General features: G+C 40.6%; 2 protein-coding genes across 5 annotated transcripts in view; one reads left to right on the top strand and one right to left on the bottom strand.

Moving 5' to 3' along the window:
• Positions 1-25,740, bottom strand: part of SMG7 (SMG7 nonsense mediated mRNA decay factor) — a 78,560-nt gene extending 52,820 nt beyond the window's left edge. Inside the window, exon 1 of one of the 2 annotated variants that reach the window (XM_061160885.1) lies at positions 25,609-25,740. In XM_061160885.1, coding sequence (XP_061016868.1) covers positions 25,609-25,637 — 29 coding nt within the window. In that variant the 5' untranslated portion in view covers positions 25,638-25,740. The remainder of the gene's footprint in view (positions 1-25,608) is intronic. The other variant, XM_061160891.1, reaches the window with a different exon arrangement.
• NMNAT2 (nicotinamide nucleotide adenylyltransferase 2) overlaps positions 25,636-26,793 on the top strand; it is a 209,736-nt gene continuing 208,578 nt past the window's right edge. For all 3 annotated transcript variants that reach the window (XM_061160897.1, XM_061160900.1, XM_061160894.1), the window contains exon 1: positions 25,636-25,773. The gene's annotated coding sequence lies outside the window, so the exon portion shown is untranslated. The remainder of the gene's footprint in view (positions 25,774-26,793) is intronic.

Below are 26,793 nucleotides of genomic sequence, written 5' to 3'. Positions count from 1 at the left end.
CTTTCAGACCCATGGACTGCAGCATGCCAGGCTTCCCTGTCCCTCACCAACACCCAGGGCTTGCTCAAACTCATGTCCATCAAGTTAGCAATGCCATCCAACCATCTCATCCTCGGTCGTCCCCTTCTCCTTCTGCCTTCAATCTTTCCCGGCATTAGGGTCTTTTCAAATGAATCTGTTCTTCATATCAGGTGGCCAAAGTATTGGCGTTTCACTTTCAGCATCAGTCCTTCCAATGAATATTCAGGACTCATCTCCTTTAGGATTGATTGACTGGATCTCCTTGCAGTCCAAGGGGCTCTCAAGAAGTCTTCTCCAACACCACAGCTCAAAAGCATCAATTCTTCGGCATTCAGCTTTCAATACAGTCCAACTCTCACATCCATACACAACTACTGAAAAAACCATAGCTTTGACTAGACGGACCTTTGTTGGCAAAGTAATATCTCTGCTTTTTAATATTCTGTCTAGGTTGGTCATAGCTTTTCTTCCAAGGATCAAGCATATTTTAATTTCATGGCTGCAGTCACCATCTGCAGTGATTTTCGAGCCCCCCAAAATAAAGTTTGTCATTGTTCCCACTGTTTCCCTATCTATTTGCCATGAAATGATGGGACTGTATGCCATGATTTAAGTTTTTTGAATGTTGAGTTTTAAGCCGACTTTTTTACCATCCTCTTTCACCTTCATCAAGAGGCTCTTTAGTTCTTCTTTGTTTTCTGCCATAAGGGTCATGTCATCTACGTATCTGAGGTTATTGATATTTCTCCTGGCAATTGTGATTCCAGCTTGTGCTTCACCCAGCCCGACATTTTGCATGATGTACTCTGTAAGCAAGTTAAATAAGCAGGGTGACAATATACAGCCTTGACATACTCCTTTCCTGATTTGGAACCAGTCTGTTGTTCATGTTCTACCGGTTGCTTCTTGACCTGCATACAGATTTCTTAGGAGGCAGGTCAGGTGGTCTGGTATTCCCATCTCCTGAAGAATTTTCCACAATTTGTTGTGATCCTCACAAAGGCTTTGGCATAGTCAATAAAGCAGAAGTAGATATTTTTCTGGAACCCATCTTGCTTTTTCAATGATCCAACGGATGTTGGCAAAATCCTTTAGGATTGCCTGGTCTGATCTTGCAGTCCAAGGAACTCTCAAGAGTCTTCTCCAGCACCACAATGTGAAAGCATCAATTCTTCAGCACTCAAGACTTCTTTATGGTTCAACTCTCACATCCGTATATGACTACTGGAAAAACCATAGCTTTGACCATACAGACCTTTGTTGGCAAAGCTTTTTAATACACTGTCTAGGTTTGGCATAGGTTCCAAGGAACAAGTATCTTTTAATTTGATGGCTTCAGTCACACCCGTAGTGATTTTGGAGCCCAAGAAAATAAAATCTGTCACTGCTTCCACATTTTGCCCTTCCTTTTGCCATGAAGTGATGGGACCAGATGCCACAACCTTAGTCTTTTTTAACGTTGTGTTTCAAGCCAGTTTTTCACTCTTCTTTTACCCTCATCAAGAGGCTCTTTAGTTCCTCTTTACTTTCTGCCATTAGAGTGGTATCATCTGCCTATCTGATAACCTAAACTTCACTTATTCATTATTCCATAATACAATACAGATCTCAATTTTCAACAATTCACATATTCAAAGTTAAATTATGAATATATTATTGTTGATTTTATTCAGAGCTTTCCTTTTTAATAGCTTTAAAATTTAAAGCTTCTGCTCTTCAATGTAAACCATTAAAAAAAGTGAGAAAGCAAGCTAATGTGTATATACAAACACATACAGAGGCTTTATGTTCAAAATATTAAAGAGAACTCAGTAATAAGACAATCAATTTGAAAAATGGGCTAATGATTTAGATACTACAAAAGAAGATACACAAATGGCCAATAAGCACATGAAAAGGTGCTCAACATCTTCAGTCGTCTGAAAATGCAAGTCTACGAGATACCAATGCATGTGCACTGGAATGGTGAAAATCAAAGAGATTATCAATACCAAATACTGAAGGAAAGGATATGGAATAACCAGAACCCTTATAACACTGCTACTAAGAGTAACAAAATGTTATAATCGCATTGGCAAACAGCTTGGTAATTTTTAATAAAGTTGTACATGTACTTACTATATGACCTATCAATTCCACTCCTAGGTATTTACCAAAAGAAATGAAAACATGTCCATGAAAAGACTTTCATATTACATTCCTAAAGCTTTATTCACAATAGCAGAAAAGCAGATACAAACGAAAGGCCCATTAAAAGGTCAATGGATAAATAAATTGTGGCAGTCACATGATGAAACAGTTGTTCAGTCACTCAGTCACGTCGGCCTCTTTGCGACCCCTTGGACTGCAGCACATCAGGCTTCTCTGTCCATCACAATCTCCGGGCACTTGCTCAAACTCATGTCCATTGAGTCAGTGGTGCCATACAACCATCTCATCTCTGTCGTTCCCTTCTCCTCCTGCCCTAAATCTTTCCCAGCATCAGGATCTTTTCTAATGAGTCAGTTTTTCCCATCAGGTGGCCAAAGTATTGGAGTTTCAGCTTCAGCATCAGTCCCTCCAATGACTATTCAGGACTGATTTCCTTTAGGATGGACCAGTTTGACCTCCTTCAGGTCCAAGTGACTCTCAAGAGTCTTCTCCAACACCACAGTTTAAAAGCATCAGTTCTTCAATGCTCAGCTTTCCTTATGGTCCAACTCTCACATCCGTACATGACTACTGGAGAAACCACAGCTATGACTATATGGACCTTTGTTGGCAAAGTAATGTCTCTACTTTTTAACATGCTGTCTAGGTTGGTCATAGCTTTTCTTCCAAGGAGCAAGCGTATTTTAATTTCATAGCTGCAGTCACCATCTGCAGTGATTTTGGAGCCCCCCCAAATTAAGTCTGTCACTGTTCCGTTTCCCCATCTATTTGCCATAAAGTGATGCCATGATCTTAGTTTTTTAAGCCAGCTTTTTCACTCTCTTCTTTCACTTTCACCAAGAAGCTTTTTAGTTCCTCTTTGCTTTCTGCTGTAAGGGTGGTAACATCTGCATATCTGAGGTTATTGATATTTCTCCCAGCATCTTGATTCCAGCTTGTGCTTCTCAACAATAAATAGGAACAAACTATTGATTCATGCAACAAAGAGGATTATTCTCAAAAATATTACATCAAGCAAAAGAATTTGGACATAATAAGAGTATGTACTGTATTATTTCATTTATGAAGTTCTGGAACAAGCGAAAGTAATCTTTTGTGATAAAAGTTAGAATAATGATTGCCTGAGACATAGAGAAACAAGCAGGGGTAGGGGTAGGACTGACTACAAAGGGGCCGGGGTGAACTTATTTTAGGATTTGGAAATGTTCTATACCTTAGCTAGGGCAGTGGTTAGAGGTATATGTTCATCAAAATTCATGACTGTGCACTTAAAATGAATGTATTTTCATTATATATAATGATTACCTCAATTAATGTGATTTAAAACAGTTTACACCACATGATCATAACCTGACTAAATTCACTACCTGTATATGCATAAAATGCATATCATATATTCATAAAAAAGACTGGACTGTGTGAATAGTGCTGGTGGCAATTTAATATTCCAGTTTTTTATTGCAATATTTTAATTTAACTCAATGTAACAATTATTTGTTACATTGTACAATGTACAATTGTACCATGTACAATTATTAACAATTGTAATAATTGTAAACAAGTCATTTAACAATAAATGATTACTAAATATATCAATGTCCTAATAAAGCAATTATTAAATATTTTAAGGTTAGAATGCTTTTTGCATAGAAAGCTTTCACTAGTCAGACTAAAATAATTTCTAATAAATAAATATCCTTTCCCATTAGGTTTAAATGTATTTCATTCCTTCCAATCTAAATTTCCTTTGATCTTGCTTTTCCCCTCAAGCATCCACCCTAATCCTTGCCTCTAAACTTTGTTAAAAGACAATATGTAAGTACTGAATTCACTTTCTCATTATCCCATCACTTTTAAACCTTCAATTAGGTGTCCATCCTTATCACTGTAACACATTTCTCCAGAGTTAACAATGACTTTGCCCAATCTAGGAGCCTTTTCTCAGTCCTCACGTTTGCTGAACTCTGTAGTATTTCTCAATAGTATATTGTATCAGCATTCTTTCAAACTTTAGCCCATATCAAAATCACTCAAGAGATTTTGAAAATGATTGCTGGACCTTATCCCCAAAGTTTCTGATTCAGTAGGTCTAAGAAAGCACACAAGAATTTGTATTTCTAATAAGTTCCCAGGTAATGATGCTGCTCCTAATCTGGGGACCACTCTTTGAGAACTACTCTATTAGAGTAAGTCTTCATTAAAGCTTTCTGCACACTTAACTGACCTTTCTTCTGCTTTCTTCTTTCTTCTGCTTCTTCACACTTTCCTGACCCTTCCTACCTTTGGATAGGTCATTTCTTGCCTCTTTCTGCTTCCACCTATCTAGATTAAGAAAGTCATTACAATGAAAGTTAAGCTTCACTATCACTTGGCACCTTTTCCCTAAGTGTCTAGCCCTAATACCCTTATACTTCTATAATTCCTTCCCACATCTAACACCACACACAATGATGAAAAGCTAAAAGCACTCTCATTACTTTTGTTCAACACAGTATTGAAAGTCCCAGTTGCAGCAATCAGACAAGAAAAAGAAAGGAATCCAAATTGGAAAGGAAGAAGTAAAACTGTGCAGGTAACATGCATGGTATTATACATGGAAAACGTTAAGGAAACCACCAAAAAACCCACTAGAGACCATCAATGAATTCCATAAAGTTGCAGGACACAAAATTAATATACAGAAATCTGTTGCACTTCTAGACACTTAACAATGAACTATAAGAAAATGAAATTAAGGAAACAATTTCATTTACAATTGCATCAAGAAGAATAATACCTAGGAATAAGCCTACCCAAGAAGGTAAAAGACTTGTACTTGGAAAACTGAAAAAACTGATTAGAGAAACTGAAGACGACATAAACAGATGGAAAGAACTAGTACTGTTAAAATGACCATACAATTCAAAGCAAGCTGCAGATACAATGCAATCCCTATCAAAATACCAATGGCATTTTTCACAAGACTAAAACAAATAACTTAAATATTTGTACAGAAACACATAACACCCTGAAAAGCCAAAGCAATCTTGAGAAAGAACAGAGCTGGAGGTATCATGCACCCTGACTTCAACTATATGACAAAACCACAGTAATCAAAACGGTATGGTATTGGCATAAAAACAGTCACACAGATCAATGGAGCAGAACAGGGAGCCCAGCAACAAACCCACACACTTACGGTCAATTAACCAACAGGTGGTGCTGGAGAAACTCGACAGCTACATGTAGAAGAATAAAATTAGGACATTTCCTTACGCCACATACAAAAATAAACTCAAAATGGATTAAAGACCAAAATGTAAGACTGGAAATCAGAAAATGCTTAGAAGAAAACATAAGCAGAACACTTTGACATAAATTATGGCAATATTTTTTATTAGATCTGCCTCCTAAGGTAAAGGAAACATAAATAAGTAAAATGGGATCTAATTAAACTTAACACATTATCGACCAGAGACATATTAATACAGTTTTTGTTACCCAAATGTCGCTTATTGGAGTGTTTCAATATTCACTTAATATAAAAAATTGCCAGCTACAGGTGTTAGCTTCTGCAAAAATCCCCTGGTCAACAATGTGTTAAAAGCTTTTGCACAGCAAGGGAAACCATCAACAAAATGAAAAGACAACATAGAAATTGGGAGAAAATATTTGCAAACGATGTGAGCCACAAGAGGTTAATTTTCAAAATATACAAACAGCTCATACAACATTAAAAAAAAAAAAAAAACACCTAAAAAAAGGACATAAAATTTGAATAGACATTTTTCCAAAGAAGAGATACGGCTGGCCAACAGGCACATGAAAAGAGGCTCCAACAGCACTGCTGCTGCTGCAAAGTCACTTCAGTCGTGTCCGACTCTGTGCGACTCCATAGACGGCAGCCCACCAGGCTCCACCGTCCCTGGGATTCTCCAGGCAAGAACACTGGAGTGGGGTGCCATTTCCTTCTCCAATGCAGGAAAGTGAAAAGTGAAAGGGAAGTTGCTCAGTCGTGTCCGACTCGTAGTGACCCCATGGACTGCAGCCTACCAGGCTCCTCCGTCCATGGGATTTTCCAGGCAAGAGTACTGGAGTGGGGTGTCACTGCCTTCTCCACAAACACCACTACTAATCATCAAAGAAATGCAAATCAAAACCACAATGAGAAATCACCTAATATCTGTCAGAACGGCTCTCATCAGAAAGACCTCAAATAATGAAAGTTGGTGAGGATGTAGGAATGTACATTCCCATTTCTGGTGGGAATGTAAACTGGTACAGCCACTGTGGAAAACAACATGGAAGCTCTTCAAAAAGTTAAAAACAGAGCTACCACAGGATCCAGCAATTCCACTCCTGGGTATATATCCCAACAGAGCAAAAACACTAGTTTGAAAAGATAAATACATCCCAATGTTTATAGCAGCATTATTTATAATAGTCAAGATATGAAAGCAACCTAAGTGTCCATCAACAAGTGAATGGATAAAGAAGATGTAGTATAAACACACACACATTAGAATACTACTCAGCCATAAAAAAGAATGAAATTTATGCCATTCACAACAACATGAATGGACTTGGAGAGTCTATGCTTTGTAAAATAAGTCAGACAGAGAAAGATAAACATTGTATGTTATCACTTACATGCAGAATCTAAAAATCAAAATAATTAGTAAATATAACAAAAAATAAACAGATTCACATATTAGAGAACAAACTAGTGGTTACCAAAGAAGAGAAGGGGAAGAAGATAGGTGTGGGGATTAAGAGGTACAAACAACTATGCATAAAATAAACTACAGGATATACTATACAGCATGGGGAATATGGTCAATATTTTGTACATGAAGTATAGACTTTAAAAACTGAGAAGCACAATGTTGTACACCTGAAATTATATAATACAAATCAAATACACCTCAATAAAAAAACTAAATGTTGGTAATAAGCAGGATCTCATACATTACTAGTTAACATTTACTGAATGTTGGTATTGCTCTAAAGTTGTACCAGGACAATTAAGAGAAAGCCCTTCCCTCAAATGCTATCAGGGAATGGTGAACAAAGTAATCTGATCAATGAAAGAGACTGGGAATAAAAAGAAACATCTTGTCATTTATCTGACAAAATTCTAAGATGACTCAAAGATTTTCTGCAAGAAGGGACTTTTCAAAGACAATGTGAAGTCACATGAAAGAAAAAGTTAAGACTGAGTTAATGGAGAAGGCTGCTCTTTTTCTTGAGTAAACCAGTCTTACTTTCAGGTGACTATGTGTTTAAGAAGAAAAATGGTTAATTCAAAGATGTCAGGCCACATATGACATCTTTAGTAATCTGTTACTGTTTTTAAAAGCCACACTGAATTTTCCTTTTAAAGTACCTTAATCCAAGATTTGAATTTCATACATGCAAAACTGTGTTCTTTAGTATCAGAAGCTAACATCTGAATATGTCTATGTAACAACTCTATAAAGTCAACAGGGAAAAGGCAAGTCCAATTTTCTGTACTTTAGTTGTAAAAACTGGCAAGTCATTTTCCACTTGTCTGATTAGCTCAGGTGGGTCAGAACTATTTTTACCCATAATAGCTGGTTCTCAGTATCCCCAAAGGTCCTGGGAAATACTGTATTTAAGTAGCAATACTGAAGAAAGAACAGTTATACTGAGAGAAGAGTGGCAGACCGACTAGTCAGTCCTAGTTCATTAGTTTATTAATAAATTAATAAATTTATTTCAAATATAGAAGAAAACAATCTCCCCTACTGTTCCCCTTAGTAAGCTGAGAAATTACCCTACCCTCTTTTCTTTTATTTCACAAAAAAATAAATGCATTAGGAAGCTTGAGATAGATGAGATCAGTTTGTTCAGACTATATATTCATATATAAAATATGCATATTTTTATGTAAGCATATAATAATAAACATAAATAAAACAAAAATAAAAGCAAAATCCTACAATCCCAGGCAAATAGGAAAATAAAACTATAGAGGTAGAGTCTGTATGATACATAGTTAAAAACATGGATTCTAAAGCCTGATTCCTGGGTTCAAATCATGGTTCTGCTACTCTATGTATGACCTTCGACTTAACTATTCTGCCTCTCTCTTTGATTTGCTATAAAATGAAGCTAATAATATATACCTCACAGGGTTGCCCTGAGAATGTTTGGAATAGTATCTAACACAAAATAAAATTGTCGGCTTATTATTAATCAGGTCAAAAGCACAAACCAACAGCCTCTCTCTATAAAGTTATCACACCTTACTGCTACTCTATGAAAGCTTCAACATTAAAGGTGAAAAAACAAAAAGTACATTAGCATTGCTAGATTACAGGTGACAGGAAGTTAATCCAGAACCCATAAGGCAGAGTGTCTAGGGCATAATTATTAACCTCTGACACTAAGTCGTGTCCAACTCTTTGTGACCCCATGGACTGTAGCCCACCAGGCTCCTCTCTCCATGGGATTTTATGGAGATGGCTGCCCTTTCCTTCTCCAGGGGATCATCCTGGCCCAGGGATCGAACCCGTCTCTGTAGGCAGATTCTTTATCCATTGAGCCATCAGGAAGCCTGCATGATCATTAAGATGCCCTTCAAAAACAACAAACAGATCAAAATGATTTCTAAAAACTTTTTATAAAATCATAAAATAACAAAAACAATAAAAGGTATACCTATATAGCCACAAAAATCAGGATAGACTGTACATATTTCCTAAATATTAGCACAACACAAACACAAGTAAATCCTCACACAAAGGAAAGCAATTCCCTGTTAGCATTTAAAATGAGAGATATTTATGGTAATAAATTTTTGAGCACTTCAATCACTTGTAGCATCACACCAGCTGCCAAAAATACTGGAGAGGAAAGACTGTCATCTTAGGTATGAAAAAACAGTGGAGGTAACAGGTATAGGAAAGCAGGAAACTTGGAGATTATTTTATTAACGTGGTATTACATTATAACATTTCCAAACTCCTTTTATAGTACATGACTATAATTCTCAGATTCTTTTCTCTCATTTCATTTCACCTCACTTGGGAATCTGGGGATCTGAAATGACTAACATAAAGGAAGGAATTATGGGACTTCCCTGGGTCCAGTGGTAAGAATCTGCCTGCCAAGGTAGGGGACCACGGGTTCAATCCCCGATCTGAGAAGATCCCACATGCCTCAGAGCAACTAAGCCTGTGTGCCACAACTACTGAAGACCGTGTGCCCCAGCACCTGTGCTCCGCAACAAGAGAAGCCACTGTAATGAGAAGCCCGTGCATTCCAACCAGAGAGTAGCCCCTGCTCGGCACAAAAGGAGAAAGACCAAGTGCAGCAAATGAAGACCCAGTGCAGTCTTAAAGAAAGAAAGAAAGAAAATCCTTTTAAAAGAAATTATGTCCACATTCAGGTCTAAGTAACTCATAATAATCTGCCACCTGACCACCTAGCCTACGTCCTGCCATTTCTCCACATACACCCCTCACATTAGTGTGTAGGTCACAATACCTTTGCAAAACTGTACCTTTTATTGGAAATGATCCTATGAAGAGTCTTCAAGGCTCTTGGAATTTTCCCCATAAAACAGTTTATAACACCCATCATAGTATCCTCAGTAACTCCATTTCCTTAAAACCAATCATCTAAATAAACTGCTACAATTAAGTTCTGTTTCTAGTTCTCTGAGAAGATTAAAATGGCCAGAATTCCCTGGTGGTCCAATAGTTAGGACTCAGAGCTTTTACTGCCAAGAGCATGGGTTCAATCCCTCCACCGAGACTAGGCATAAGCGTCATGGCTCAGCCAAAAAAAAAAAAAAAAGTAAATAAATAGATTAAATAATAAAATTATAAAGTGGCCATAAGTCCAGTGCACTTGTATTCACAGAACTGTCCCTGATCCAGTAATCCATCATAGTCTCAAAACTTAGTATGTGCTGTGCTTAGTCGCTCGGTCTTATCTGACTCTTTGTGGCCCAAAGAATATAGCCCACCAGGCTCCTCTGTCCATGGGGATTCTCCAGGTAAGAATACTGGAGTGGGTAGCTTATCCCTTCCTCCAGGGGAACTTCTCAATCCAGGAATCAAACTGGGGTCTCCTGCATTGCAGGTGGATTCTTTACCAGCTGAGTTACTGGGGAAGCCCAGAACTTGGTATATGTAAGTTCAAATAAAGGAAAAAAAAAAAAAACACTAATGCAATTCATTAAAGATAATTTAGGACAACTCCGTAAGAATGTGTGGTTTTTATATAACAAATAATGTACTGCTACTACTAATTACTAATAGCACAATTTACTGCTTCTTTTTTAAACCCAGGTATAAGGCACCATGCTAAGAACTTTTACTATGTTATCTAATTTATTCCTTCTCAAACCCTAAGAAACATACTATCTCCACTCCACCGAGAAAACTGGACTCAAAACAATAGGTAACTTACCTAAGATCATACACCCAGTTTTCAAACCCAGGGCTGCCAGAAAGTAAAGGCCTTGCTCTTAAATCACCACACCGTTAAGTGCTATGCTTGGCTAATGCTCATATTTGGAGTATCAGGCTAAACTTTCTGATAATACAGCTCCATTTTAAAAGTAAAGTAACACACTGATAAGGTACACCTTTCAATATAAGAATCAGTCTTAATGTAACAAGAAAAAGCAGAAAAAATACCAAATTCAAACAAGAGTTAAAAAACAAAACACAGCCACGGAAACACATAAACAAGAAACATATTAACACAGGAACAAGGCCAGAGCAGAGTCCAACAGAGGGCAGTAGACTGAAGTACATTCACTGAACGAACATTCATCAAACACATGCAAAGATTCCACTATGTGTCAGGTACCATGGAGGCCTCAGGGATACACTTATTAGCCAAACAGTCCCTGAGCTCAATTTAAAAAATAAGTAAATAAAAGAGTCTATGGAGTTAAAAACAGAGAAGCCTTTGGTGACTTGACCAAGTACGGTTTCAGTGGAAAGGTAGAGGTAGAGACCAGAGAACACTGGGCTGAGGAAGTCAGCATAGATCATGTTTTACGATGATAAATGGGGAAGATAAATGACAGAACAAATGCTAGGGAAGGACAGGTTAAGGGAAGCTTGTGCCAATGTTTACAATAAAACAAAGTTCCAGTAAAGAGGGAAAGGGTTGGATATAAAAACAAGCTGATGATATCCAACGCACACACACACACAAAAGGCCACCTTAATAAGGAGGATGAGAAAAAAAAAAAAATAAAATAAAAATAAAAAAAAAGAAAAAAAAAAAAAAATAAGGAGGATGAGAACCTTTCCCTTTCTAAGAGGGGCAGAAGCAAGAACTAGAAGAAGAAGGAATAGGAAGCAGATCAGTACCACCAGAAGGCTCTTGCTGTTATGTTCACACAGGGGCCATCTGCTAAAAGTTGTAAAACTTCAAGAAAAAATACTTAAAGCTTAAATTAAAAGTACTGTGAAGAAACTAGCAAAACAGAGGGGAAAAATGAATAGATATTAAAGTGGAAGTCTATGCATTTCAACAACAATTGGCCAGTCTGTAATTTTGTTTTTCCCAGCAACGCTATCAATTATACCCAAAGAAGTTTATTTTCAGAATCATTCAGAGTGAATTTTCCTAGACTGGGAGAACAGGCAGACTGAGGACACTGGTAAGACAGTTAAAGTAATATCTATAAAAGGGCAGAAGAGAAAAACAGGAGAAAGGAAAGAAAAAACCAGGAAGTGACTAATAGCGAAAAAGTTTGGAATCTACACTGCAAGTCCTGAACAGAAGCAGCTGGATTAGAGCATGTCAGGATGTGGTCAAAGTGAAATGGTCAAATGTAGAACTTTAGAAGTAGAAGAATTCTGAAGAATAACAAAGTCTAAGGTATAATATGGGCATACGTGAAGGTTACTATATTAAAGAGAAATAAGAGATCAAAGAACAGGAAAAGGAGTGTTGTACTTTAAATGAGTGTTCCAAGAAAACATCAGTCCTATGAGATGTGACGTAGCTTTGGAAACACCAATCTCTATCTCCCTCTTGGAGGTTCATAATACATATTAGCATATTATAAGCTATGAGAAGTCCTAAATAAAGAATCCAGTTTAATTCTGTATTCTTAATTTATTTTGCCTTGGAAATACTGAGAATCCTAACACACATGAATTTGCCACATTCAGCAGAACACACTCTGGGAAATGCTAGCATACTGGATAGGCTTGTCTATGTGTGTGCTTAGTTACTCAGTCGTGTCTGACTCTTTGCCACACCACGGACTCTAGCCCGCCAGGTTCCTTTGTCCATGGGGATTTTCTAAGCAAGAATACTGGAGTGGATTGCCATGCCCTCCTCCAGGGGATCTTCCCAACCCAGGGATTGAGCCCAGGTCTCCTACACTGCAAGCAGATTCTTTCCTGCGTGAGCCACCAGGGAAGCCCTTTCTATATATAAAGACATCAGAGAATGTGCTTCCAAAAAAGGTGAAATATCAACACATGAAATCTTCAATATTGGGGAGCATGTACAGAAAAAGTTACCTTCTGGGAAGCGCCAGAATAGACTGCTTCCCAGGTGGCACAGTGGTAAAGGACCCACCTACCAATGCAGGCGACACAAGAGACTATGGTTCCATCTCTGGGTCTGGAAGATCCCCTGGAGAAGGAAATGGCAACCCGCTCCACTATTCTTGCCTGGAGAATTCCACGTTGACAGAGGAGCCTGGTGGGCTACAGTCCATGGGGTTGAAAAGAGTTGGGCATGACTGAGCACACACACACAAACTGTACAAACCTTTCTGATACTTTCTGGCACTATCTACCATGTATTATTTCCCTACTGCTGCTGTAATGGATTATCACAAAATTAGTGGCTTAAAACAACACAAATTTTATTCTCTTATATAATATCCAAAAGTTAGAAGCCTAAGTGAGTCTCAGTAAAGCAAAGTCAAGGTATAACCACGGCTATGCAGCTTTTTGGAGGTTCTAGGGAAGAACCTGAGTTTGTGCTTCTTCCTGGCTCTTGAGACTACCTGCATCTTTGGTGTGTGACCTGCTTCATTCCAACAGGATGTGCTCTCTGGTTCTGACTCTTCTGCTTCCTTCTTCTACAGTTAAAGGGTTCTTGTGATTACACTGGGCCCACCAAATAATCCATGATAATCTCCTTATTTTAAAACTAGCTGATTAGCAATCTCAATCCCGCCTCCCCCCATAACATAATATATTCTTCAGGTTTGGGGGATCAGGATGTAGATATCTTTTGGGAGGCTCATTATTCTGCCTACCACACTTAAAATACATTAAAACACGCATACCCTGTCATTCAAGTAAGCATACACAAGAGCAGGTGTGTACCAGGATGCTCATTACAGTATTTTTTTAATAATAATAAAGTACTGGAAACAACATACATTTTCATTGTTAGGAAATCAGCTTAGAAAATTATGGTACTCCTATAATTTTCAGCATGCTGAGGTTTCCAATGATGTTACAGATTTTATATGAACATGTCTTTGATAAAATGTTCAGTGAAAAAAAATTATAAAACTATATGATTTAGCCCAATCCCTGTTATTAAAACTATATACATACATATGTATATACAAGTATGTGAAGGTTAATATACGGATAAACTGAAAGGCTACAAAACCCTGCATGATAGGGTGACTGTGTGCCTGCAACAAAAGAACTCAAACTGTGTATGTGTGTGGAAGTGCAAAACTTTACAGATACCCTAAGAAACGTTTTAAACCCAAATTCATCCTATGGTGGTTCTCTTAACACTACGATTTTTATCTTTTTCCATCAACAACAAATAAGTCTTCAAGTAAGCAGACCTCTAATTCCCTTTCCCTTTGAAGCATACCTCTAACTCGTTTTTTTCTTGGAATATCATCTTCCAGTTGCACTTTACTGATTATCTTACATCTCACTCACCACAGAGTATCTCAAAGAAAATTGGGTTAAGTTGTTGCCTGATGAAAAACTAAATAATTAAGAGGCAGTATTAGCAAAACACATTCTAGTATACTGCATTCCAACTAAGCACTGAAATACTAGGCCTTTGGGAAGAGAAGGGATGGAAAAAGGACTCAGTGCAGTCAGTGAACCCATGGAGTTTTTCGGAACAGACTGAGAATATTAATGCATCAACACAGCAATTCTTTAAATACAATGGATTTTAGAATGATGCTTCTCACTTAAGACAAACACTACAGAAGGGGAATGCCATTAAGAACAGTGAGAACAAAATGTTAATCATCAAAAAGGGTCTACCTTATTTTTCTAAAGACAGACTTGAAAAACTTAAATCCAACAACATTTTACTTAATATTCCGATCTCTACCTGCACCCCCCTCCTGCCAATGCTACAGAACTCTTTCCCTCTCCTTCACTTCCATTCCAAGTCTGATCTCAACAGGTGAGGAGTCTATAATGTAACTCCTATTGACCCAAAGTTATTTTCAGAATTACATGTATTCATTAAAACTTTCCCCTACATAATAATTTAATGATATTCCACATAACTAAATTTTGCCTAAGATGAGGCTACTTTCAAAAATATGGAGAGGAAATTTAAATCTTTATGTATATCAAAGGAAGTACTAGAAGCATAACAAAAACTTCTCTTTTGTCTTCATATTCTGGTAGAAACATACATAACAAACACCAGCCACCTAAATATAAATTACTCCTGCAAGACTAATGACCAAGTTTATTGAAAGAGAACATCAAACTCCCAAAGGAAACGCAGAATGAGATTTAGAGTTCCTCCAACACACTGTTCCCAAGGATTTACTCATTCTGTTCCTCTTCCTGCTGCACTCTACCATTCTTTCTTCCCCTGACTAGCCCTACTCAACCTTGAAGACTGAGCTCAAGGGCTCAACTACAGAAGCTTTCTCTGAACTCCCAGGTAGTAAAAGTTCCACCTCCCTCAGCATGGCAACTCGCTCCAGTACTCTTGCCTGGAAAATCCCATGGACGGAGGAACCTGGTAGGCGACAGTCCATGGGGTCGCAAGGAGTCGGACACAACTGAAGGACTTCACTTTCACCTTCAGCATACTCACGGCATCCCTTGAAAACATTTACCTTGGTATTTACCACATGTAAATACCCCTCAGTATCAGATGAGAATGATCCCCAGATGCTCAAGTCACTTATATATTAATAAAACGGTATAGTGCTTGCATACAGCTTTTGCACATCATCCTCATGTATATTTCAAATCATCTTTAGATTACTTAGAATACCTAATCCAATGTAAATGCTATGTTGTCTAGTCGCTAAACTCTTTGTGACCCCAAGAACTGTAGCCCAGCAGGCTCCTCTGTCCATGGGATTTGCCAGCCAAGAATACTGGAGAGGGTTGCCGTTTCCTTCCCCAAGGGATCTTTCCAAGTCAGGGACCGAAGCCACGTCTCCGCGGATTCTTTACCACTGAGTCACCAAGAAAGCCCAAATGCTATGTCAATAGCTATTAATACAATGTAAATACTATGTACACAGTTGGCTGTGCTTGGCAAATTCACATTTTGCTCTCTGAACTGCCTGAAATTCCGCCCCCCCCCCCCCCCCATATTTTCCATCCACAGTTGGCTATATCTGCCAATGGGGAACCCACAGGTACAGAGGACCAACTGTATACCGAAATACCTGTGCAACATCCTCCCCCAGGAGACCACTAGCCTCAAGATCAAAATTCAGTTTATTTGCTTTTATATTCTTAGAGCTTAGCACTGGCATTCATAAGTATTCCATAAATGTTTTGCAAAAATGAAACAGAAGCATAAAAACTCTATTTAAAACCCGTTATGTACATTGTGCATTCAAAAACTGCTGAGACATGATCCCTATCTATGTCTAACCGCAAAGACAATTCACTTACATTTAAAAAAAAAAAAGTTGTTACAAATTTAAGAAATTATATGTACCAGATGACTGAAAGACATGAAATGCTACAAAGAGTCAATGACTGCAGCAATCACCAGGGTGGACAAGAAATCTTCACAGAGAAGGTGAAACTTGAGAGTGGAGGATAGATAGTACCTCCTACAAGTGAAATGGCTTTGGAAGACAGATTAAATCAGGAGTGGATAAAGGATGTTTAAAAGACAATGAGTAGATTACTCTGGCTTCCGGTGGCTGATTCTTTTCAAAACGTAAGGAGACACCATGTGGCAGAGGTAGATGAGGGTCACTTTATGGAAGGCCAAGAATGCTGAACTAGGAGCTGCAGCAAGGGAAAGCCACATACAAATGCTTTTCAGGAATAATAACACAGAAGCAACGCAAAAGATTAACTGACAAGGGGACAGGTGGTAGGGCCTGAAGGAGAACCATAATTTAGTAAACATACGTAAATCTGCTTTTTAAAAACACTGACCACAATCTTATGAGATCAATGTCCAGTTTAAAGACAAAGAAATCAACCACCAGAGATGCTGTTAGTTCAAAAGCAGAAAACAGTGGGCAGTGCTTAAAAACCCGAAGTCAGTGCTTTCTTCTCACTACTTGCAAGAATAGCAGGCTTCGGTATCAGATGAAGACTGTTTCAAGAGTATGCATATAAACTGACAGTGCTGGAAATGAAGGAAGAAGAGACAACAGGAAGGCAACATTTTCCAAAGTGGTTTATGTATGGAAGAGGGTGAGGAAAACTGGGAGAACTCAAGGATGACTGTCAGGTTCTAAACCTGAATGGGAAGATGAGGAATAGCGCATGAATGTAGAAAAATGAGAAAACATGGGGGGTGAGGGGAAGAGAAGGGTGAGGATTAAGAGTTTACCTTTAAGAGTGTTCAGTTTGCTATGACAGAAAGACTTCTAAAATTAGGAATGTCCAGAAGGCAGTGGTGAAAAATTATCAGATTAGTCAGCACTGGGGGCTAATTTTCAGGCATCATACATAGCTAAAACTTATATGCTTACTGTATGTCAGAACTATCCCAAGGACTTTACACGTGAACTCACTTGACCTTTATAACTCCAAGGGATAGATGCTGCTACTATCCTCACTTTTCAGATGTGGAAACTGAGATACAGAAAACTTCAACAGTTTGCCCAAGGCAGCACAGCTAGTAAGTGCTCTGAAAACAGGCGGTTGTGTCCCAGAGACCACACTAAACCACTGTACCCAACTGCACTTTGTTCTGTATTATTTTGCGTTTATGCCTGTTGCATTAGTGTATAAGCTCTCTGAACGGTGGGCGTGGTCTCTTTCACCAATCTATCTCCATAGGAGTGTACTAAGCAGGTGCTTGATAGGTTTTAAATAATGATGATGGAAGATGCACAAGCACTGCGACTTCTGAGGGGGGAAAGAACGCTGAAAGGAAACAGAGGAGTAGGGCTATGCCTTTCGTTGTCACAGGTGGGGTGAGGTGGGCCAGGAAGGTAAAGTAAGAGGCAGGGCAATTACCAGCGCAGCACTACCAACAACAGAGCTCACCAAGCCCCCGCAGGCCCGAGTGTGCATCACGGTGGCTCTGAACCGGGTGCTCGTTATGCACTTACTTGTGGGCCTGGAGCGCCTGTGTGCGCTAAGCTGCTTCAGCCGTGTCTGACTCTTTGCAGCCTTACACACTGTAGCCCACCAGGCTCCTGAATCCACGGGATTCTCCCGGCAAGAGTACTGCACTGGGTTGCCATGCCCTCTTCCAGGCGTCCTTCTCGACCCAGGGATTGAACCCACCGCTCTTGTGTCTCCTGCATCGGCAGATGGGTTCTTTACCACCAGCGCCACCTGGGAAGGCCCTGTGGGGCCTGGTAAAACTACTTAGGAGTGTATTCTCATCTCATCCTCTAGAGATCTGGGATATATCTTGGTCCAAACTGAATGTTTACTGATGGGATGGACGGACGGATATGAGAACAACACAGAAAGACTGCGGAAAAGGAAAGCAAGAGTCTTGAGTGTGTGAGAGAGGAAAACCACCAATGGATGAATTTGGACATTAGGTCTCTGGCACCTTTGGAAAGGTCAAATCCAATAAAGTGCTAAGGAAAAATAGCTGGATTACAAGGGATTAAAGTAAAGAAGATGGTAAATAAAAGGAAAAACATAGTATAGGGCAAACTTGAAATTGTTAGATTAAAGAAAAGCAAGGACGGACAGAGCTTAAAGGGAAAATGGGAACAGGCAAGAACTTTTAAGAGAAAGCTGAGTTTGGTCCATGAAAGAGAAAACTAGTATAGGCAGTGATTAAAAAGATTAAAAGAAGGAACACAGCACATCTGAAATAAGGTTCTAGAGGGAGTAATACATAATCAAGAACAGAGTCAAGGAAGGGATTCTGCAGGACCCCAATGCCAAACCGCTTTTCCCTTTTCAAGACCTCTACCAGCCACCAAGTCTTCAGCACTAACACTTCACATATGTCTAATTCTCTGTCCATAACAGAAAACTTAGAAAGGCCTGGCTAGAATTCCAATGTTATACAATGAATAAGTTAATAAATTTTTTTAAATGTATTTGGAATAAAGGAGACATGAGATGTTCTTCTTGCCTGAAATGTCAATTTAACCAGTATCTACTTTTAAAAGTCCCAACCATATTTAAAAACCCAGACCAAATCTCACCTCCTTCCAGATACCTTCCTCATCCCAACTCTATTTGAATAAAGTTCCTTTCCCTTAAACTTGCACAGTACGTGTTTATCACAGCACTTACCAATTCACTCACTAATAACCTTTCTCTAGTATCTCTGAATTTCCCATTAGGCAAAGCCCCTATAATTGTGATCTGCACATTAGTATTCAGTAATAGCCAGTAAAATAAAACACAATTAAAAAAATACATTTAAAACTTGTACAGGTTTATATAGATAAAATCTAAACATGGTAACTAGCCTATTACTATCTAAAACCAAACTGCTAAGAGAAGCCTTAGCCTTATTTGTAACCTGCTGTTTGAAGGAGGTGGTAAAAAAATAAACCTAAGTGAATCTGCACTCACAGGGAACTTTTGGCAATGTGCTGAAACATTTTTGGTTGTCACGAATGGGGTTGAATGATACTGGCATCTAGTGGGGAGAGGCCAAGCATGCTGTTAAACATCCCATGATGCACAGAACTGCTCCCCACAGCAAGGAATTATCTACAACACAAACCCTGAGCAAAACTTACCTAGTCTACTGGAGAATCGTGATGTTTTTCTTACCACAGTCACCTACACTTAAAAAGTGGGCCTCAGGGAAGGTGAAAATAACCTGTCTAAGCATCTCCTCTTATGTGTTAACAAGAAAGGAGTTGGTTACAAGTTCTCCCTTTCCGTGTGACATGTTGGTGAAAATGCCACCACGGTAGTTTTCTGTAACTGTTGATTAAGTCCTTCTAAGTTGTAACTTCTCAGGCCATTGACGTCTATTCACAATTCAAATACAGCTTGATTACAAATTTTAAATGGCAGTATGTGATAACCACCTACCAAAATACCCACATATAGATGAACAATCCACTATCCAGAAGACATTCGCTTAATAGTCTATTCTCTGAAAAAGATCAATCAGTTAAACAAACCCACCTAAACTTTCAGGTGCTTATTCATGCCACCAGTAACAAAAATCTGAAAGGCCACTAGCCCAGGTTGGATGCATGAGACAAGTGCACAGGGCTGGTACACCGGGAAGACCCAGAGGGACTGGATGGAGAGGGAGGCGGGAGGGGGGATCGGGATGGGGAACACATGTAAATCCATGGCTGATTCATGTCAATGTATGGCAAAAACCACTACAATATTGTAAAGTAATTAGCCTCCAACTAATAAAAATAAATGGAAAAAAAAAAAATCTGAAAGGCTAGCCAGGGTTAGAGATGTAGTTGCGGGCTGCAAATAGTATTTCTCCACCATACAACAAAACAGCCCTTTTAAAGTCTGAACTCTCATCCATCCCAAAATTGCCTCATGAAAAACCTGCTACACTAGAGGGTCCAGATCTTAATATAACATATCTTAAAATACAAAACAAAAACTCAGCAAGTGCTTCATCGACCATGAAGGTAATAACAGAAGAGCTGTTAGAAAGCAATGAAACACAGGATGGAACAGGAAGTATACATTTTGAGTCCAACTGAAACAAGTGAAGCAGAAATTAACTGCTGAAATAATTTAGCCAGTTAATATCCAAGTAGGTAAAATGCTATTAACACTACTGCAACAAAAAACAAGACTTACAAGCCACAACAGAGGGTAATTTTTTTCAAACAATTTTACCAGGTTTGGTAAATCAGCCACATTTGATTGTATTTCTGGGACCAGTGCTATTTTAAATCTTTAGCATCAGAGTGGGGAGGTGGGTGAATGGGTAAGGAGAAGACTTCTTGACCATGTCAATTAGCATCAGTACATGCTAGAGGACTTCTTGAACCTTTCAGCGACAGTGAATACCCAGTTCTGCATTACCAGATTCTTCCAGAATCTGGAGCCCACCCTATTTAGTATTTGTATTTCCCCAAAACGATCCCATGACCTAGTTCTCTCCAGGAGAGAAAAAGACTCTGCTTGCTACTTTATTCAGTCCCATCCCCTCCCTTTATTGCCCTCTGTCTCAAGATTTAAAGTGACAAAATTGATCTTACAACACACTGGATATTTTAATTAGTATTTAAATGACAATCATTTTTCTGCTATCTCAGAAAAAAACCTTGGGGCTGCTGTATCTCTCTCCTTCTGGTAACAAAGTTTCTGACAAAGAATACGCTACTGGAATGCACCTCTCCACCCACAGAAGTATTATGCAGAAAATTTCTACAAAACAGATAAATTGTAGTCCTTTCCTGTGAAGTGGTCTAACACCAGAGATCAACTTCAAGTGGATCCCACTGGAAAACCTTCAGCGTAAAAAGAATTAAAGACGAAAAAAAAAAAAAAGGAGATTATTGGAGTGAAGACGGAGTGGGGTATGAACAGTTGCCTCCCACAACCACAGCAGGTGTTGTTCAGAAGCACCAGTGGCCACCTTTTACAACCATATTTGACCTGTCTGATATTCCCTATGGCTATGATCATTCTAAGTTCTCATCTTCCAAAACAACTTCAATGATGTCCTCCCTGTCTGGTACTTCAATACTTACCCAGCTCCATTTTTCCAACCTTGACATGTTAATTTCCATATTTCTATTCTTTCAAACGTTATTCTTTTTTTTTTTTTTAAACGTTATTCTTTTAAAGCATGATATTATACCTCACCTATTGTCTCCGCTATGGCCTATTCCCACCCTCTCCTACCCTTCTCAAATGAACTATATTCAATACACCTTTTTCTTTTATTCAACAAAGATGGCGAAGTCTTTAAAAATCTTTCCATTTTGTCATAAATCAAAAAAGAAAACACTGAATTCTTAGAGTATTAAATTTCCAGTGTTATTCAGTCTAAAAGCCCCATATTTAAAACCATTTATTTTTATAAAATATAAAAATGTATTCTCAACTTAATCATTTAGATAGGACTCTAATTGGTCTATTTTAAAAAGTGACACCCCCTTCCCCTTTTAACAACAAAAGAGTCATCATTCTTTCTTGCCCAGAACATCACCCATACAGAGGATAGGCTTATTTTTCCTTTCATCTGCATACAATTTCTACAACTCAAGACTAATTCAGTCCCCGTGATGCTGACTTCCCTCTCTTTGCCTTACTGAGGCTTCTTACCTCATATCCTCACTTCTCACTCTTTCGAAACTGCCACCTTATTCCCTGATTTGCCACCACCCATTTCAACACCGGACACCCCAGCTCACTTACTGACGAATTAAGTCAGCTGAGACAAAACTAATTTTCATCTACATGAGGAAGATCTGTAGCTGTACAGTCTAAAGACTGCCCAGTCATGGTCTTACACCACTGACAAAGGTAGACAACAACAGTGTTACTAAAATGAAAGTCACGAAGAATAACTGCTATACCCACAACCACACTCACTCAGCATCCTCCCCAAGTTGTCTATAAAAACCAATGGTTCCATATTCATCAAAGGAAAGAAAGTGAATATAATGCTTCCCTGAAGACATTCTCTAGACTCTCACAGCAGATTTTAATTTTTAATACAATGTTTAAAGGTTACTGCCCATTTACAGTAATTACAAAATACTGGCTATATTCCCCGTGTTGTACAGTACATCCTTGAGTCTCTTACACCCAACAGTTCATACCTCCCACTCTTCCACCCCTATACTGCATCCCACTCTGTCCCCACTGGTAACCACTAGTTATATAGCACACTTCAAAAGGAGCGAGTATCTAAAGAAGAGAAAGAGAGAAATTCTGGCTGGTGCAAGTCTTATCACCTCTTCCCATCTCTGTTGACTATTAGCCCTAAGATTTGCTTTTATTTACTTAAGACAGATGAGCAAGGCTGAGAAAAGGTTGGCTTTCAGGAATCTTTATGTGATTCCAGGTTCTACGCCTATTCAATTTTGCCTGTTCAACTTTAGCTGGGAAATTTAGGCTATTTAAACATGTGTTCACTCTTATTCTTTTCTTCCTTCTTTAAAAAGCTAAATTCATTGCCAGGTGTCTACTATTGATTTCACAACCCAAGGATAAGTCTTCCTTACCATGCTAACTTTAAAAACACAAGATACTTTAACATAGAAGCCTCTCAAAGCCAACTGATCTTCCCATTAAAAATACCATCAAAGAACTTCCTTGGTGGTCCAGCGGCTAAGACTCCAAGCTCCCATTGCAGAGAGCCTGGGTTAGATCTCTGGTCAGGGAACAAGATCGAAACAAAGACCAAGTGCAGCCAAATAAATAAATATTTTTAAAAACTGGGCTTTTCAAACATCAGTCATCATCATCTAAAAAAAAATACCACCACTCTCCTGATCTGCTTTTCATCATACCTTTCTAGTATCACTGACACCACCTTATTTCTGGTCCTTAACTGCCCACCACACAGATGCACCTTTCTAATACAAAGCTATGAACATGTGATTTCCCTTCTAAACAAACGGTCTCAGATTCCCCATTGTCCACTCATTTTACCCACACACTATAGGTCAAAGTATTCAAGATTTTTCTCTATGGGCACCTAATCAAATAGACTTTCCCTGATCACCCTATCTATATAAAACAGCACATCCCTGTCTTACTTTTCTTGCTAGTACTTATCACCACCTGGTAAACATATTTATCTGTTCCTATGTTTATTTGTTGCAACCTTCCATCAGAAAATACTTTCCCATGTTCACTGTTAATCGTCTACCACTGAATCCTCAGTGCCTAGAATACAGCAATCTCTCAAGACGTATTCGTGGGAAGAATGGGTGAATTGAGACATGCTACACACAGCATAGCTGGTCTAGAGTCAGAAGACCTATATTTGAGTTTTTGCTTCCACAAACCAACTGTATGATCCACAATAATTTTAACTTTTGGGGGTTATGCTCTCTTCATCTGTAAAAAGAAGGGGTCAAACTTAATCTATGAAACTGTTAAGTTTTTCCAGTTGCATCACCTTATACTTATGTTTAACTGGACTGAATACTTCCCCCAGAGCCCAATCCTCCTTTCTATGTATCTCTGCTCAGTTTCCTTCATATGGATTCCTCCTTCGCAATCCACACTTCTCAGAATACTGTTTATCCTTAAGGTCCAATTTAAGTGCTGTTTTCTCCTTGAAGCCTAGCAAACTGCAAACTCTGTAAGAGGAGGGTGGAGTCTTACCTTCATAGTCTTAGTACAATGCCTCCCATATAGGTGATCACCAAAATGACTGATGAATCATGTGTATGAATGAGGAAATAAAGGAAGCTTTTCCTGATTCACCCCAACTGCTCCTGTAATCTGCCTTTGGACTCATACACTTGGTATCTTCTATGATCCTTACCATAGTTTACTTGCCTAATATATACTAACTTGCAAATTCCTTAAAATTAAGGACTGTCCTGACAGTTTCCATCTCTCTCCTCTACAGCATCTATCATACATCTTCACCGTAGTTGTATTTATTAAGCTTATCTGATATGTTAAACAACAAAGGGATAACAAAAGAGAAAAAGGACCTTGAAATATCCCAATGATTCCACCTACCTACCACGCAGTCATTGGGCATACATGCTGTCAGTTAAACCCAGGTATTCCACCATACTTCAAAGATCTCATCCTTCTCTACTCTACACACACTGCTTAATAAAACGATTACTACCTTCAAAAGTAGAATAGCTACCCTCATGTAGCACTTAACTATAAACCTTCTCTTGCAGGGATCCACTCACACACCAATACTTTCACTTCACTAAATGGCTAAAATGACTTTTCTGCTCATTTCAGACTACTACCCCATCCAATTCCCTCCTCCACGAGGTATGAAACCACTTTTAAAATCATTTTACCATAAGCTTGCAATTCTTAGTTCTGCTACTAAAAGACAAAATGACCTGTTTCAGGGTCGTCCTTCCCCTTTTCTAAGCAGTGGCAACTCCCCACTTAGTTCTAGGCTCTTAACAATCTTCTTTTCCTGTGCCATCAGGATCTTGACCCCCATTTATCTCTACCTTCAAGTTCTTATTCTGCTTCCATGGAACCTTCCAAGCTGCACAACAGCCGGTGCAATACACTCTCGACACGATTTACTTGATTCCAATCTGCATCTTCCTTCTCCACTGTGTATTAATCGCCCCCTTAACCCTCCCCTGATACACATCACACTCTCTCACACTCTGCACCCATGCGTCACTCTACCAAGACATACAAGTTCTTTACACCACTCTTAATGGATCTACACGACTCTCCGAATGGTATCTTCCGACGAATTCTAACCCAGTTTCTTCCGGGGAATCCAACCCCGGCCGTAGTACCTCTCTGTTTCCTCACTTCCTCATCCATTCCCTTCTTTATGCCCCCTACCCCCACCCCACCAACTAACTACAGATGACATTGTTTCTCAGTACTTCCAACCCCAGAACGATGAACAAACTCCAGTTTCCGGCGGCCTCCCCCTCCTCTAGGCCTCCCTCGCCGGCCTCCCCACACACCCCAGGTGTGCAGACTTCCACCTGGCCTTTTCCCCAGGCATCGCTCCAGCCAATTCCACAACCACACCACGTTTCCCCGCCACCGGGATCAGACTCCTCCACACATCAGACTCCTCCACACCCACCTCCATTCGGGGTCGCCGCCGCCTCCCCGGGCGCCTCCCCGCCCCGACTCGCCAGCGAGCCCGCGACCCCGGGCGCGCGCACACATACACATTCTCACGCTTCCCTAACCTCCCTCCCCGCACCGAGACCAGCCAGCTCCGCGGGAACTCAGCCCGGCCCGCGGAGGGGAGTAGGCACCCAAGTGTGTGCCCGCTCCGCCCCCTCCCGCCGAGCCTCCCGCAGCCCCCGCCTCCCAGCCGGGAAAAGAGAGGATACAGCAACTCCCCCGCCACCCCGGACGTACCACCTCTGTGTCTGTTGCTCCATGCCCCCAACCTTCGGCCCGCTCCCCCGCTCAGTACAGGGCCGGCCTCCACACTCACCGGAGATACTGCGCGCTCTGCAGGCTCATCCTCCGCCGCCGCGTCTTCCCGCGAAGCCTCTGCGCGTCTCTCAGGCTCCTCGGAGCGGCCCCGCGGCACCACGGGTGCTGGCGGCCGCCGCCATCTTCCTCTCCTCCGGCTCCTCCTCGCTCGGCGGGGGTGGGGGTGAGTGAGGCGAGGGGGGAGGGAGCGGGGAAAGCTGCTCTCGCTGCTGCTCCGGCCCTTGGGGCGCAGGGACACTCCGACCCGGGAAGGGGGGAGGGAAAAGGAGTAGGGATGGGGGCGGGGGAAAGAGGGACAGCAGAGGAAGGAAGTGCGGGGGGGGGGGTCTCTCGCGAGATTTCAGCGGCGCCGGTCCCTCCGGGTGATTTCCGCCTCTCTGTAGCGCTCCTTCTTGGGATCAGTTAGCTGTGCGGCGCTTGTGCGGCTGCTGAGTGGCCCACTGGAGGCGCTTGGTGGCTTCCGGCCAACCCACCTCTCTCCTCCCGCGCGAGGGGGCAACCCCAGCCTCACCGGGAACATCGAGCCCAAATCAATCGGGAGTTACACTCAAAGTCTTCCCCCGTCTTTCCACTCCGTCAGATTTCGCTCTTCCTTTTTTCCACTCCTCCACTCTTCCCGACCGGAAACGCCGCCTCTTCCTCTTACAGTTCCGGCCCCCCAGTCCCTCGTCTCTGGTCCGCCCTCGCGCCCTAGAGTGACGCTAAGGACCCCCTCCTCTTTTCTGGGGCCCCTCCCTCTGCACGCAGGGACACTATTGTAGGGGTTAGGGTGGAGCCCAGGGATGGAGAGAAAAGAAACCAATCGGATTGGATAAGCAGCTGCCAAGGCAACTGGAGGCTGTAGCTGTATTGTCATAGTAACCAATGTGTGAGGCTGAATGACCCTCCCTTGGCTTAGTGGATTCCCCGAAAAGTGCCTAGGGTTTCCCCTCGGCTTCCCTTCCATCTTAAAGGCCTCCCCCAGGTTGGGAATCCGGATAGTTCTCCTGGGCAGTGAGGTTGATTTTCTCCTCCCTTTCCCTTTCCCGCAGCGATGGGGGAGACCCCGAGGCATTCACCGTGGGCTTTTCCACCCGCCTGCGGGCGGGAACCGCCTCCATAGTTTTCCTCTCCGTGACGGACGCGGGGAGGGCCGGGCCTACGAAGAAGAAGCCGGGCCTGAAGGCTGGTGGGCGGCGGGCTG

The sequence above is a fragment of the Dama dama genome, chromosome 14, assembly GCF_033118175.1.
Source record: "Dama dama isolate Ldn47 chromosome 14, ASM3311817v1, whole genome shotgun sequence".
NCBI classification, from domain to species: Eukaryota; Metazoa; Chordata; class Mammalia; order Artiodactyla; family Cervidae; genus Dama; species Dama dama.
The sequence above is the reverse complement of the archived record's forward strand: the minus strand, read 5'-3'. Positions and strand labels throughout refer to the sequence as shown.